Source organism: Perca fluviatilis, chromosome 1, assembly GCF_010015445.1.
Source record: "Perca fluviatilis chromosome 1, GENO_Pfluv_1.0, whole genome shotgun sequence".
NCBI classification, from domain to species: domain Eukaryota; kingdom Metazoa; phylum Chordata; class Actinopteri; order Perciformes; family Percidae; genus Perca; species Perca fluviatilis.
The window spans coordinates 4,788,311-4,803,885 of NC_053112.1; the positions used below are offsets into that span (position 1 = coordinate 4,788,311).

General features: G+C 42.4%; 2 protein-coding genes across 7 annotated transcripts in view; one reads left to right on the top strand and one right to left on the bottom strand.

The window, feature by feature from the left end:
* LOC120563156 (NACHT, LRR and PYD domains-containing protein 3-like) overlaps positions 1–4,733 on the bottom strand; it is a 7,679-nt gene extending 2,946 nt beyond the window's left edge. Inside the window, exons 1-3 of the mRNA XM_039807296.1 lie at positions 3,187–4,733; positions 2,897–3,070; positions 1,491–1,664 (exon numbers count right to left, since the gene is read on the bottom strand). Of these exons, the coding sequence (XP_039663230.1) occupies positions 1,491–1,664; positions 2,897–3,070; positions 3,187–4,733 (1,895 nt within the window). The remainder of the gene's footprint in view (positions 1–1,490; positions 1,665–2,896; positions 3,071–3,186) is intronic.
* The window catches only part of zgc:172076, a 23,355-nt gene that overhangs the window by 4,958 nt on the left and 2,822 nt on the right, over positions 1–15,575 (top strand). The window contains exons 1-6 of one of the 6 annotated variants that reach the window (XM_039807783.1): positions 6,999–7,110; positions 7,788–7,834; positions 9,647–9,845; positions 12,170–12,328; positions 13,271–13,402; positions 13,879–14,038. In XM_039807783.1, the coding sequence (XP_039663717.1) occupies positions 7,026–7,110; positions 7,788–7,834; positions 9,647–9,845; positions 12,170–12,328; positions 13,271–13,402; positions 13,879–14,038 (782 nt within the window). In that variant the 5' untranslated portion in view covers positions 6,999–7,025. Of the gene's footprint in view, positions 1–6,998; positions 7,111–7,787; positions 7,835–9,605; positions 9,846–11,420; positions 11,994–12,081; positions 12,329–13,270; positions 13,403–13,878; positions 14,039–15,575 lie in introns of those variants that run through there. The other 5 variants (XM_039807791.1, XM_039807807.1, XM_039807798.1 and 2 more) reach the window with 5 other exon arrangements.

Below are 15,575 nucleotides of genomic sequence, written 5' to 3' on the forward strand. Positions count from 1 at the left end.
AAAATATTAATAATTAGACCTGACTCACACATGTTGAACATCAGAATTGGGACATTTTCAGGAGTACGGTCAACAGGAGAGTTTTAGCCAGCTAGACACTAATTTAGATGTTAAATGTCCCCAGGGTCAGATAATAGTATGTATATTTTCATCTCTGTGTCCAGTTTAGTTTAGTTGCAGAATGTTTTTAGCTTAGCTTAGCACAAAGAATATTAGCAGCTTCGAGCAGAGAACTGATGAAATGTTCTCACAACATCTGTCGGTGAGGTTACAGTTTCTTAACCTAAAGTTAAAAACAATGATAAACAATTAAAAGTTATACTCAGTAAATGTAATACAACTTTTTTTCTGCCGCATGGCACAGCACAACACAACACAGTAATACAACAAAGACCTTATTTATTGATAATGATTGATTTCAATATCGATCAATCCAACACCAAAGATTCTTTTGTACCTTAAAATAATGTTTCCAAAAATGAGACATAAGTATAATGGTAATGGTAACCGTAATGGACAATTCCGCTTCCAACCTGTAGGGGGACCGAAGAGGAAAAGTGCTTTGGTGCCTACTAAAGGCACTGGTTGACCAGTAGCTAATGCTAATGGTAATTTACCCAGCTACCTAGCACACCCCTGTCTGTCTGCCTCACTCTCCCGGCGCTGCAAAGCTTCAGTCGGGATGAGAACAACCCTGGGGGCACATCCACAGTAAGCCCCCAGCCAGCTAGCAGCCAGCCAGCAATCCAAACACGGTCAGCACTTAACTCCGGTACTAGGGACGCTAACGGCAGTTTACTGAACCTGGGAAACAGACCTAGGCACCCGAGTCAGAACAGCGGCCATTCTTACGTTACACCTCCGTTAGCGTTACCGATTCTCCTCCCTGCCGATTTCTCCCCCCCTCGTGTTTAGCCATCTTTACAGTTACGTCTTTACAGCTAAATTTACCCGACAAAAGGGGGATAAAGCACCCAAACGACTAATACTGACAGTAATTTAAAGATCTGGTAGCATTGGATCTGGATGGGAAGGATAACTCTGGGAGTTGGAAGGGGTTCTCACACCGCGACACAGGTTCATGGAGCTGAGTGTCGCGATTTCAGTTTCATATCGCATTTTGTTACAGCCCAAGTTAAAACTAATTAGAAAATATTAATAATTAGACCTGACTCATACATGTTGAACATCAGAATTGGGAGATTTTCAGCAACAGCATCTGCGAATGATGAGCATGACGCTATGAAAGTGAGACACACGAGTGTAGATGGCGTTACCTACCCACACAGTAACTAATCGCATTCCCTCTCACACACATCGGCCAACTCTGGTAGACTCACTCTCTCCTCCTTTTCAACATAAAATAAAAAAATTAAAAGTCATAAAATTTGCAGGTCACACAAGTGCGAGTAGTTTTAAAAATGACTCGTACCGTCCCAAAGTCCACATTACTTGTATTATTAATATAATGTGCATCTGGATGTTCTTACCGGAGTCTCTGGAGTTTGCAGTTGGGACTTTTTAGACCGTCAGAGAGCAGCTCCACTCCAGAGTCCAGCAGATAGTTTCCACTCAGGTCTAACTTCTCCAGACCAGAAGACTCTGAGCTGAGAACTGATGAAATGTTCTCACAACATCTGTAGGTGAGGCTACAGTTACTTAACCTAAAGGTAAAAAAAAAATGACTGTTGACATTTAGCAAACACTTCCCTCTGTTTTCTACACTTAAACACAACCGGAGAGCTGCAGAGATGTTGGGTTTCTCGAGGTTGAATACTTACGAAGCTCTAAGGCTAACTCCTTATCTGCTATCACTTCTCAGCATTTTCCTCGCCAATGTACAGTCTTTAGCAAACAAAATGGATGATCCTCAGCTGCAGATCACCACTCGTAAATGTATTATGGAAGTGTAGATGACATTACCTACCCACACAGTAACTAATCACATTCCCTCTCACACACATTAGCCAACTCTGGCAGACTCGCTCTCTCCTCCTTTTCAACATAAAATTTAAAATTAAAAGTCATAAAAATTGCAGGTCGCACAAGCGCGAGTAGTTTTAAAAATGACTCGTACCATCTCAAAAAATGGGCGGTGGCAGTCTGGAGCCCTGCCCCTTAAGAACATATCTGGAACGACACGTCGACAATGAAATTATGCGTCGACAAATTTTTATAATCAACATTGTTGATTATGTCAACTAATCGTTGCAGCCCTAGTTGCATGTAGGTGACAGTTTAATTTGGTTCTGTCTTGCTTCATGAAGCTTTGCGGTATTAAAACTCATTAGAAAATATTAATAATTAGACCTGACTCACACATGTTGAACATCAGAATTGGGACATTTTCAGGAGTATGGTCAACAGGAGAGTTTTAGCCAGCTGGACACTAATTTAGATATTAAATATCCCCAGAGTCAGATATTATTATGTATATTTTCATCTCTGTGTCCAGTTTAGTTTAGGGGCAGAATGTGTTTAGCTTAGCTTAGCACAAAGAATAGTAGCAGCCCCATTAAAAGTGAAGTATTCCACCTTTAAACATGTTAAATCTTGTTAGCTACATGTAACATGTACATCAGACAGACTTGGAGGTGAGTTTTCCTCTTTTGATGGAGCTGTGCTAACAGTTTCCCCCTGCTTCTAGTCTTTGTGCTAAGCTAGGAGCTATCTCTGGACAAAGTTAAAACTGATATCCACCTGAAACATCTGACTCGATTAAAGATGGTAAATGTACATTATCACAACATGATATAAGATATCTGAAGGGAATCTTTCATCTATATTCACTGTAACATGAAAGAAAAGTAAACTACTCCCAGTTTAAGAGTCCCAAAGTCCACGTTACTTATATTATGAATCACCACAAACATACTGTACATCTGGATGTTCTTACCGGAGTCTCTGGAGTTTGCAGTTGGGACTTTTTAGACCGTCAGAGAGCAGCTCCACTCCAGAGTCATACAGATCGTTTCCACTCAGGTCTAACTCCTCCAGACCAGAAGACTTTGAGCTGAGAACTGATGAAATGTTCTCACAACATCTATCGGTGAGGTCACAGTTACTTAACCTGAAGTTAAAAAAAAATGTCTGTTAACATTTTGCAAACACTTCCCTCTGTTCTCTACACTGAAACACAACCGGAGAGCTGCAGAGCTGTTGGGTTTCTCGAGGTTGAATACTTACAAAGCTTTCTTTGATGCTTTGAGCACTGGCAGTAGCCTCTCCAGAACTTCCTCTGATCCTTTGTATTTCTTCAGGTCAAAGACATCCAGGTCTTCATTGGAAACGAGCAGCTGAAAGGCCAGAGCTGACCAATGTTCAGGTAAGAGTTTACCAAACTTTCCTGAGCTCTGGTACTTTTGGACTTGCTCTACCAGAGACTGGTCACCCAACTCATTTAAACAGTGGAACAGGTTGATGCTCTTCTCGCTGTTGGACAGTATCTTGATCTTCTCGTGAATGAACTTGATTGTCTCCTGGTTGCTCTGTGGACGTCTTCCTTTGAATCCAACTCGTTTCTGAAGAAGCTCTTGATTTTTATCCTGTGACAGACCGAGCAGGAAGCGCAGAAACAAGTCCCATTTTCCATTATTGCTGACCAAAGCCTTATCCACTGCATTCTTGTGGAGGAGGAATGGGATGGGATGTTTCTGTCGTCTTTTCTCTGATGGCACTTTCACACTTGTTGAGCTGGAAAGCAGATTTTCTCCTCTATCTAAGAAAGTCTCTAACACGTACAGAGCTGCCAGAAACTCCTGAGTACTCAAATGAATGAAGGAGTAAATCTCTTGTTTGTGAAGTCCAGATTCTTTTCTTATGATCTGTGTACAAACTCCTGAATTAACTGCAGCTTCTTTCAGATCAATTCCACAACTTTTAAACTCGTTTTCATAGAAGAGTATGTTGCCCTTCTTAAGCTGTTCAAATGCCAGCTTTCCCAATTTCATGATCACATCTTTGTCTGTTTCACCTTCCTGATATTCCTTCAGCTTTGTCTGGATGATCAGGAAGTGTGTGTACATTTCAGTCACAGTCTTGGGCAGCTCTGCTTCTTCTGTTTCTGTTAGGAGACTCGGGAGAGCCGTGGCTGAAATCCAACAGAAGACTGGGATGTGGCACATGATGTACAGACTTCTTTGTGTCTTTGACTGAAGATGATCAGAGATCTTCTGAGCCATTTCCTTGTCACTAACTTTCTTCTGAAAGTACTCCTCCTTCTGCTTATCATTAAAGCCTCGTACCTCGGTCAGCCTTTGGAAGATCTCAGGAGGAATCTTAGAGGCTGCAGCTGGTCTACTTGTGATCCAGACTGAGGCTTTGTGCAGCAGTTTCCCTGAGATTAAGTTGGTCAGCAGGACGTCTAATGTTGTGGTCTTTGTAACATCGCGGCACATCTCATTGTTGTTGAAGTCCAGAGGTAATTGGCTTTCGTCCAGGCCGTCGAAGATGAACAAAACACTTGATTCGCTGTAGTCTGACTCTTTCAAATCCTTCACTTCTACAAAATAGTGACCTATTAATGTCAGAAGACTCCAATCCTTATCTTTTATCAAGTTTAAGTCTCTGAATGTGAATGGAAATATGAAATCAGTAGTTTGGTTGGCTTCTCCTGCTGCCCAGTCGTGAGTGAACTTCTGCACAGCGACAGATTTTCCAATGCCAGCGATTCCCTTCGTCAGAACTCTCTGAGGAGGGTGTTCCAAGACAGCCGTGCCGCGATTGGATTTCATAAGGGCGAATTGTTAAATTGTTACAATGTAATTTAAAATCTGCTTGTTTTGTCTTCTTGTCAACCTTGAACACCGTTTTTGACACCTTTTTTTTGTTTGTTTTTGCTTTGTCGTTTTAAATTGTAAAATATTTTCTTCTACACATTTTCAGCTGATATGAAACAAAAATTGAAAACGGGTCAATTTGACCCGAAGTCAACACAAGGGTTAAAAATAAACATATATGTTTTGGAATATAATGTTCAGCTTAGGCAGCTTTACCTATATGCCAAAATATGACAGAAGAAGCCTAGTGACGAGTCCATAGCAACCAGTTCATGTGTTGAATTTGTTATTACCCAGTGTGCTTTGTTGAATGGTCTCAATGTTTTATTGTTTTATTTCATGTGAATACTAGTTTACTAGAGGAGTAATTTAGTATTTGAAGTAATGCAGTAATGCAGGAAGTGTGCATTTAGTTTCCATGCTTATTGTGTTTCCACAACAATGTTAGTGAATAAATCTACAGAAATGGCCCCCACACCATAACAGAGGAGTGGGATAGAAAGCATAGGATTAGTCACATATGTCATGGCTGTTAAATAACATTGGCTGTGTGTACATCTTTGCCAAGTGCCAACCAGTACAGAAGGCGTTGATAAATTGTAGTGATGGCGAACTGAAGCTTTCTGAACCAGTGAAGCTTTCAATCCAATTGTATCGAAAAAAGGTTGAGTACATAAAACTTCAGAACTCTATGAGGACATCTGGTGGTGAAAGTTAAGGATAGCATTGTGTCACAAACTGTTTCACAGATGTTAGCCATGAATGTCTTTGAGTTGAAGATGAATACATTTTGAGTATGAATTTATGGATGAATAAAAAATGACATAAATAACTAAGCCTAAATGGGACCTTGCATAAATAAAAATGTAATTGCCTTGTCCACAAAAAAAAGAACAATAAAGTTAGGATTTTGGTTGTGAACTGCCTTGTGTTTGTAAACAAATACATCAATTTGGGAGGGAATTAAATGAAGAACACATTGCACACACATTTCTGTGATTATACTGAGTACGTAGCCTAGCAACAATGGCCCAATCCCAAAGTGAGCCCTGAGGACTGAGGACTAAGGACTCACAGACTTAATTGATCTCAGGTGCTGAGTGAGTGAGTGTGTGAGGCCACATGGGCTCAGATAGATAGAAATGGGATCGGGACAGCACTTCACCACATCACATGTTACCATGGCGACGTTTAATAACAAAGATGTTGCTGACACTTGCTGGTTTGGGAATTTTCATTTTAAGTTTGTTGCTTTCGACACGGCCAAGGCCCAGGAGACGGCTGGTCCGTTCCGTGGTCGTGTGTCGTGCTGTTGTTTACCTTTTGTAATTTCCGGATTTCCCTACGGTCTCCGCGGTAAACGTCACAACACTTTGAACTGTGGGTAATTCCCTTTGGTGAAGTCTGCATCGATGCAGACTCACGGAAAGGGCTCGGTAAGTGTGTACTCAAACCCTCACGCACTTTGAAATTCGACATTGGGACAACCCTTACGAAATTTGCGAGAGCGCGCACCAAAGTCCGTGAGTCTGTGAGTCCGGACTTTGGGATTGGGCCCGTGTCTCCTCAGCCAAATAGGTGAGATAGGCAGTGCAGAAGGCGCTATAAACTCTTTTATAACTCTCTACTCACTATAAATTTAGGCTACTTGCAATAAACTTGCTATAAACTAGGCTACTCGCTATGAACTTTCTACTCGCTATAATAATTACTATAATAATCTCTCTATTCAATAACTCTCCTGACTCTGTTGACCCTCCTACTGCAACAACTCACTAAGGCGCGCCCCGTGTCGCGCTGCTCGTGCAGCTTTTGAATTCAACTTTCGAAGCAGTCACCTGGGTGTGTGTGAAACGAAGCTTCGGACGTCACTGGTCACATGATTATCCCAAAATGAATCAAGCTCCGATACAAAGCTTCATTCCAAATTGGTTCATGTTTTTGATACATGCCTCCAGCAGGGGGTTCACGGGTAACATCACTAATAAATTGTCAGGGAAGGTCATGCCTCTTTTCCCAATCTTTTTGGAGGGTCATAGTAAATTGTATCGCTGGCGAAGGGAGGGTCAAGTCTATTTTGACTAAAGATCCCAAAACTCCTCCGGTGGCCCCTTAAGAAATACATAACGAACAGTCCATAAAGCAGGAGTGAGATCTGCAGCATTAGACTATCAGGTGATGTGTGCTGTTATAAAAAGGCTGCTGTTGTTCGGACTGTAACCGGAGACCCCTGCAGACGGCAGCTGGATGAGCTGCAGGACCAACACAACTATTGTTAGATCTTTTGTTGTGCTGACGGGCCGTCACGCTGACGACATGTGGAAGGTCAAACGTGAGTGTTTTCACTGCATGCCGTGTGTTTTTCACATTCATTACTCAGGTAGAAGTATAGATACCAGGGTTTAAAAAGACTTCTGTAGAAGTTGAAGTATCAACTCAAGCTTTTCACTCAAGTAAAAGTACTGGTTTCCAAACTACTTAAAAGTATAAATGTAAAAGTAATGTAAGGGGAAAAAAATGCCATTAAGGACAAAAGCTTAGGCTGCCCCACAGGGGGCTATAGTGCACTACGCCACCTCTAAATAATCAGGACTTTTATCATCAAAAAACACACTTCATTCAAAGTGGACAGAAACTAAATAAAACTACCAAAAGCCGTCTTGGTTCATCTTTCCACTGTTCCAACCATCACTAACTAAAGGATCTTACTCTTAAAGGTCTATCTCTGTAGGGATCCATCCCATAATGTTGTCAGACACTTAATAATCTGAGTCTGTCAGCGGTAACAACAGAACTTTTAGTGGACTCTAACTGATGCTGAACATTTGTCCTGTAGGGTTACATCACAGCTTGTTTCATGGCTGCCCGTTAACAGCATTCATCGCTCAGTACTGGACCAGTTTCAAGGATGTTTGTTCACGTCAGTTTGGACATCAATGCCTGGGAGAATAGGGTTCAGGTTAAAAAGAAAACCGAAATTTCCCCCTAAACATTTTGCTTTTGTTGCAGCTCCGGTTGTATTTTCTAAGGAGTCGAGGTATCGGCCGATTTTGGAGGTAATCACTATGATTCAGCATGAATATCTGATTATTTTCTCCACATATTGTCCTTGTTATACAGTGGCTTGCATAAGTATTCATACCAATGCTAATGTTGACTAAAAAATATCTTTTGGAAATTGATCTTAATGCCTTAATTATAAAAAATAGGAAAAGTCCGACCTTTAAAGGACACCAATTTTCTTTGTGAATGAACAATGTATCGTAAATAAATAAATGTTCTTCCTTAAAATACAGGGGGCATAAGTATACATACCCCTATGTTAAATTCCCATAGAGGCAGGCAGATTTTTATTTTTAAAGGCCATTTTATCCATTTCATGGATCCTGGATATTATGCATCCTGATAAAGTTCCCTTCGCCTTTGGAATTAAAATAGCCCCCCCACATCATCACATACCCTTCACCATACCTAGAGTATCTCTTGAATTTTTCAGAGCTAAGTGTGCGTGTGACGTTGAGGTCTAACCCTGCATGAGTGAGTCATTATTAACTCCATAAATAAAAACACGCCAGTCACATGTGACTGGATATATGTGTGTGTTCTAAGGTCTATAAGTGTAGATCTGAGTACATGAAAGGTTTGAATATGACCTTTTTTTTATATCTTATTTATTTGGTTAATGTAAATTTCATGTATGTATGATGTATTGTGTATTTTAGTTAAGATCCGCCTGCCCAGGGACTACAGGTGAAAATTAGCTCTTGAGCTAAAACCTGGTACTATGCATCTCTCCCCTTGGGGTTAATGTTTATTGTACGCTGTCCCTGTTTCTTTAAATAAACTAAACTAAACTAAAAAGACGTCTCTGGAACAATTAGATTTGCGGAAACCTGATTTGTTTAACGAATGTGTGAAATTGGTTGGGGTTAGGAATTAGAAATTGAATGGTTCAAGTCAGGACAGTCTATTGGTCAGTGGATAGGATCTGAAAAAAATGCAGGAATTAAATCTCAAATTGTGTGCACCATTTCGCTGTGGTTTTGGCTGTGGCTTTGAGGTATGTTTTCTCTTGTTTGGTGGGTGTGTCAGAGATGTTATCCAATGAGCAGCGAGGTGTCTGTAAACTTGTAATAATAAAAAAGCCAGAGCGCTTGCCTTGCACACACAACAGGGTGTGTAGCACTACAACAGGGTGTGTAGCACTACAACAGGGTGTGTAGCACTACAACAGGGTGTGTAGCACTACAACAGGGTGTGTAGCACTCCAACATTTCAGTTTAAATAAACGTTTTGTCGTGGCTGAACTGGGTTTCCAGTACGGATCTGTAACAGCACTGGTGGTTTAGAATCCGGGGCCACATTCAGCCACTACATAACATAGCAACATGTTTATTTAAAGTGAAACAGGGGTACGTTGAACACCCTGTTATGTGCGCTAAAGGAGACAACACCCACCAAACAAGAGAAACCATAACTCAAAGCCAGTTTCACACCGTTCAGAGGGAAAAAAACTCTCTCCAGATCTGGCAACACAGAGAAGAAAATGTCAGCTACATTTGTGAACGGACAGAACTAATGTTACTGATGCTAAATATGTCTTTTAGCTGTGTAAATATCTAAAGTTAGCAGAAGAAAATAAAAATAAATTACACAAATGTAACTCTTCATCCAACCACACCATGTTCAAACGAGGCCCCGCCCTTTTAGGAGACAGGAAGTGAGGACCATTTCATACCGTTGGCGCAGCGTGTGATGTGCTTTCTTGAGTTGAAGAGAATCTTTGGTGTCAGTCTAAACGCTCTTCCGGTCTCCTCTATGATTCAGAGTCTGGACTAAAAGCTCTTCCGGTCTCCTCTATGATTCAGAGTCTGGTCCCCGCTGACCCCATGTCCCAGTTCCACCTGAGCCGACGTTCCCCCGACGAGGAGTTCCCTGACCTGGGCAGGAACTACACCTGGATGGGACAGATCCTCACACCGGCCATGTACCGCCGGCAGTTCCACCGCTGCACCCACAGCGGAGTCATCTTCGACGATGTCATCCGCCCGGGCCTCGAGGAACCAGGTGATGTCAGCGTGGTGTCAGCGTTGTCAGAGTGATGTAAGCGTGTTGTCAGCGTTGTGTCAGCGTGATGTCAGTGCGGTTCTGCTTCTCAGAGAATTGCCCTAAGATTAAAATCCGGAACAACTGATAGAAGAAAGTCGTGGACATTCAAAGATGATAGAAACGTCAGATTATATACAAATATGTTATTGACGATGTTTGTGTTTCTTCCTAAGTTGATCATTGTTAAAAAAAATGTCCTGTTTTAGTGTGGCCGGGTTGGCTCAGTGGGTAGAACAGGCCACATATATAGAGGTCACCTCGACGCAGAAGGTCCAGGGTTCGAGTTCGACCTGAGACAATTTCCTGCATGTCTTCCCCCCCCTCTCTCTCTCCCTTTTCATATCTAGCTGTTCCTTCCATTAATGTGGATTCAGTATTCGGCCGAACCCCAAAAATCTGGAGTAGGTGCATCCCTAGAACATTGTCCGCAAAAACTGTCTGTTAAGGTTTGGCAGTGAAGCCACCGTATGGTGTACATTTAATCCTTGTGTGGTCCTTCGGGTCCCAGTGACCCGAAGGACCACACAAGGATTATGTACTTCCCTTTACTTTGTTGAGAATTGCTCTCTAAACCCTGTTTCTTGTAAAGTAAGTAAGTAAAGTTTATTTCTAGAACACATTTAAACACAGTTTAAGCTGACCAAAATGCTGTATTAACCCTTGTTTAGAGAGCAATTCGGAAGTACATAATCCTTGTGTGGACCACACAAGGATTAGATATATTTTAGATAAAGTTAGACGATGATGACGTTGATGATGACGTTGATGATGCATGTAAAGGAAATATTTTGGCTGGTTCATTTGTTTCTGGTGCGTTAACCTGCGTTAACTAGATGGGTCTGGAAAAAACTCTGGAAACACAGTTAAAGATGCAGTAGGTAAGCCTTATAAAACTACCTTTCTGTCATATCTGCTGAAACTGACCCTATGTTCCAGTAGAACTACATGAAGCAGGTCATTAAAATAAATCCAGCTCCTCTGGCTCCACCTACAGCCTGGAGTGGGATTTGCAAAAATCCACAGCTCCCTGTTCAGATGCACCAATCAGGGCCAGGGGGAGGGTCTAACTGCATGCCAATCACTGCTCTTGCAAACGCATTCATTCTCCCTTGTGGGGGAAGGGGCTTAGGAGACCATTTTGGGCTTTAGCAGAAAGGGGGGAGGGACTGAGAAGTTGTCAATGTTCAAAGTCTTTGGCTAAGTCCTGGATTGTCACAATCCTACCTACAGCACCTTTAACCCTTGTGTTGTCTTCCCGTTGACCGTGCAACTTTTTAATTTTCTGTGTCAAAATGTACTATTTTTTGTTTTTAAACGTGGTCATCTTTTTCGACACTTCAGTCTCTTTTCACCCAAAATTTGTAATACTTTTTTTGTCACTTCTTACGGATGTTTTTGTCACATTTTTCCTGTCCTTTTTTTTTTTTTTTTTACATTTTGTTGTTTTTTCCCCACGTTTTTGAAGCTATTTCCGACATTTTTGTCACTCTTATCAACATTCTTTTATCTTTTTTTTGCTATAAAATTTAATAAAACACCCAAATTCAATGAAAGTACTGAGCTGCTCTTTTATTTTTGTTGTGAAGAGTAACGGTTGTGTGGAACCATCCATTGTTATTTTTTGACAATTTGGTTGAAAGAAACCCAAATTTCTGATATAGAAACATTTTGAATATGGGTCAAATTTGACCTGAGGACAACGGGAGGATTAACATATTTTGTCTGGTCCTGTCTGTCTGTACTGTGATGTCTGTATGAAGGTCATTGGTCCTGTCTGTCTGTACTGTGATGTCTGTATGAAGGTCATTGGTCCTGTCTGTCTGTACTGTGATGTCTCTGTATGAAGGTCATTGGTCCTGTCTGTCTGTACTGTGATGTCTCTGTATGAAGGTCATTGGTCCTGTCTGTCTGTACTGTGATGTGTCTGTATGAAGGTCATTGGTCCTGTCTGTCTGTACTGTGATGTCTGTATGAAGGTCATTGGTCCTGTCTGTCTGTACTGTGATGTCTGTATGAAGGTCATTGGTCCTGTCTGTCTGTACTGTGATGTCTGTATGAAGGTCATTGGTCCTGTCTGTCTGTACTGTGATGTGTGTGTGTATGAAGGTCATTGGTCCGGTCTGTCTGTACTGTGATGTGTGTGTATGAAGGTCATTGGTCCTGTCTGTCTGTACTGTGATGTCTCTGTATGAAGGTCATTGGTCCGGTCTGTCTGTACTGTGATGTCTGTATGAAGGTCATTGGTCCTGTCTGTCTGTACTGTGATGTGTGTGTGTATGAAGGTCATTGGTCCGGTCCTGTTTCTGTGGGCTGTGTCGCGGGCGACCCCGAGTCCTACATCCTGTTCTGTGACTTCTTCGACCGAGTTATCGAGTCGCATCACGGACACAAGATCACCAGCCGGACGCCGGAGAGCGACTTCAACCACGACAACCTGAAGGTCAGAACTATTCGTACACATAGCTACGAAGAGTAATGCACTGTAACTGGTGTGTATTCCACATATTTATTACATTTAAGGTCTGCATACTTTAACATTTCCCTCATTCTGATTTAACTCTCGTGCTGTCATCCTGTCGACCAACAACCAACTTTTTTTTTCTGGGTCAAACTTTTTTTTTCAACCTTTTGTTGTTCTTTTTCAATACTTTTTTTGGTCACTATTCCCAGTGTTTTTGTCGATTTTTTTCCCAGGTTTTTAGTCACTATTTCTGACATTTTTGTCTATTTTTCCCCCAGTGTTTTTGAAGCTTTTTCCAACATTTTTGTCACTTTTTGTTTAATGTTCTCTTGTCATTTTTTTCTTCTTCTTCAAATGCTATAAAATTCAATGAAAGTAGTGAACTGATAATTTATTTTACCTGTGAAGAGTAATGGTTGTATAGAACCATCCACGCTAGTTCCTTTGACAATTTGGTTGAAAGAAAACCCAAATTTCTGATATAGAAACTTTTTGAAAATGAGTCGGATTAGACCCGAGGACAACAGGAGGGATAAACGAAGCCTGCTGATTCATCTTCTTTGTGTGTTATGACTCAGAAACATGGAGTTACTTTAGCTAGCACAAGGAAGAGTACACAGATTCACTCACACACACACACACACACACACACACACACACACACACACACACACACACACACACACACACACACACACACACACACACACACACACACACACACACACACACACACACACACAAAACACACACACACACACACACACACACACCTGTTAACCAGCGTTTGAGCTCACAGAGATCTGGTAGAAAATGACTTCTGGTGCTTAACAACTTATTTGTTGAGAACTGGAAACACAGGTGTGTGTGTGTGTGTGTGTGTGTGTGTGTGTGTGTGTGTGTGTGTGTGTGTGTGTGTGTTGGGGCGATGACTTGGACGGGTCATACGCTATACGCTGTGAGGTGAGCGTAGTTCGAGGCGTTGAGGACTTCTGCTTCCCGACACACTGCAGCCGAGGAGAGCGCCGACAGCTCCTCACGCTGGCCAGCAAAGGTAACAGCATGGCTGGCTTTCTGAGGAGATTTAATGATCATCACGCTGTGTTGAAGAAGACTTGAAACTAGCGATTGAGACCATAAACTCGTTATGAAAATGTTTACTGAGGTAATAAATCAAGAGAGAAGTCAGCTCATTTTCTTCTAGACTTCTACAGAAACAGACTTCTCTTTTCAACGGTATGCTTTTGACACTTTATAGTTTTTTTTTAACATTATGCGTCGCTTTTCTTGGCGTTCTTGATGCTTTTTTTCCCCGACATTCTTGGCGCTTTTTGTCACTTTTTTTCTATGTTTATGTCACTTTTCTATTATTTGGTCACTTTTTTCAATGTTTTTGCTGCTTTTTTTGTCACTTTTTTCAATGTTTTTGTCACTTTTCCGACATTGTTGTCGCTGGTTGAACAGAGAGCGCCATCTAGTGGTCTCAGGAGAGAAAGATGATGAGGCTTCATGTGTCCTGTCTGCTCTCAGCTCTGCAGCGGCTGGAGGAGGAGGAGGCGTTGCCGGGGCGACTCCTCTTACTGCAGGATCTGAGCCCGGAGCAGCAGAGGGAGCTGAACCTGAACTCTCCGTCTGCCTCCCAGCTGCGTATCGGCGTGGCCCGGGACTGGCCCGATGCCAGGGCCGTCTGGTCAGTCTGGTTTCCTCCCGGTAGGGGTCTGGTCTCCCAGTAACTGGGAGCTGAGAGACCAGGGATTCACTCAAGTGTGATTTATGCGTGTGTGTGTGTCTCCACGTACCTAGGGACATAGCACCTCTTGAGAAATGTAACTACACGTCTCTCGGCCGTGGCGTGGTAGCATTGCATTTCCCCCCCAACTCACTTCCTGGTTCTCCTTCTCCATGAACAACATGAAATCAAGGAGAGGGTTAACTTCTCCTGCTACACATTTCACACCATGGTCTGAAAGTACAGGGGACACACACACACACACACACACACACACACACACACACACACACACACACACACACACACACACACACACACACACACACACACACACACACACACACACACACACACACACACACACACCTCCTTAGTGCGGTTCGTTTGGGCAGGTGTGAATGCAGCAATCCCACCAAAAGCGACCAGACAAGTTTAAGACAATTAATAATAGCATGCCTTAAAGGAACACGCCGACTTATTGGGCCTTTGTCTATTCCCCGTATCCCCCAGAGTTAGATAAGTCCATACACACCCTTCTCATCTCAGTGGGTGTTGTAACTGGCATCCTGTTACCCTCGAACTTGTTCATGCTTCCCGTTTCCGCTTTGTCGCGCGCCGCTGAAAGAAATAGAGTGGTGCACGAACTATGGTCGCACAATCAAAATCCTGGCGCGCCAGCAAGATCTATGTCATTTTGACGTCACAGTGGCGCGCGCAAGCTCGGATGCAGTGACTGTAAAAAAGTAATCAAAAGTGAAGATCTCAACCCCCAAAATGTTGTACCCAAAGTTATGCTCTTGGAAAACGTCCTAAACCAGTCTGCCTCTGTGATGTTTCAGAATCAGAAAGGGTTTTATTGCCAAGTACGTTTTTTAACACATACAAGGAATTTGTTTTGGTGTTGTTGGTGCACGTCACACATTCTCTAGATGGAATATTAAACAATATAAGTATATGTACACAGTATGTATTAAATTAAATTAAAAATAAAGATAGAAATAAAAAAATGAATAAAGAGCAAAGAGCATTACAGCAGAGAGAGAACAGTGGCATGAAGAGCCAGGTGGAGAGTCAGGGTGGGTTCCGGGCCTTGTTGATAAGGCTCGTGGCGGAGGGGAAAAAGCTGTTCATGTGACGTGAGGTTTTGGTGTGTGATGTTCAGCTCCCACTTGAGGTCCTGGGAGATGATAGTTCCCAGGAAGCGGAAAGACTCCACAGTGACTATTGTGGAGCCAAAGAGGGTGATGGGGGTTCTTCCTGAAGTCCACAACCATCTCCACTGTCTTTAGAGTGTTGAGATTGTTTTTGCTTGCACCACTTCACCAGGTGGTCAGCCTCCCACCTGTAGGCGGACTCGTCTCCATCAGAGATGAGTCCGATGAGGGAGGTGTCGTCCGCGAACTTCAGAAGTTTGACAGACTGGTGACTGGAGGTGCAGTTGTTGGTGTAGAGGGAGAAGAGCAGGGGGGAAAGAACACAGCCCTGAGGGGATCCG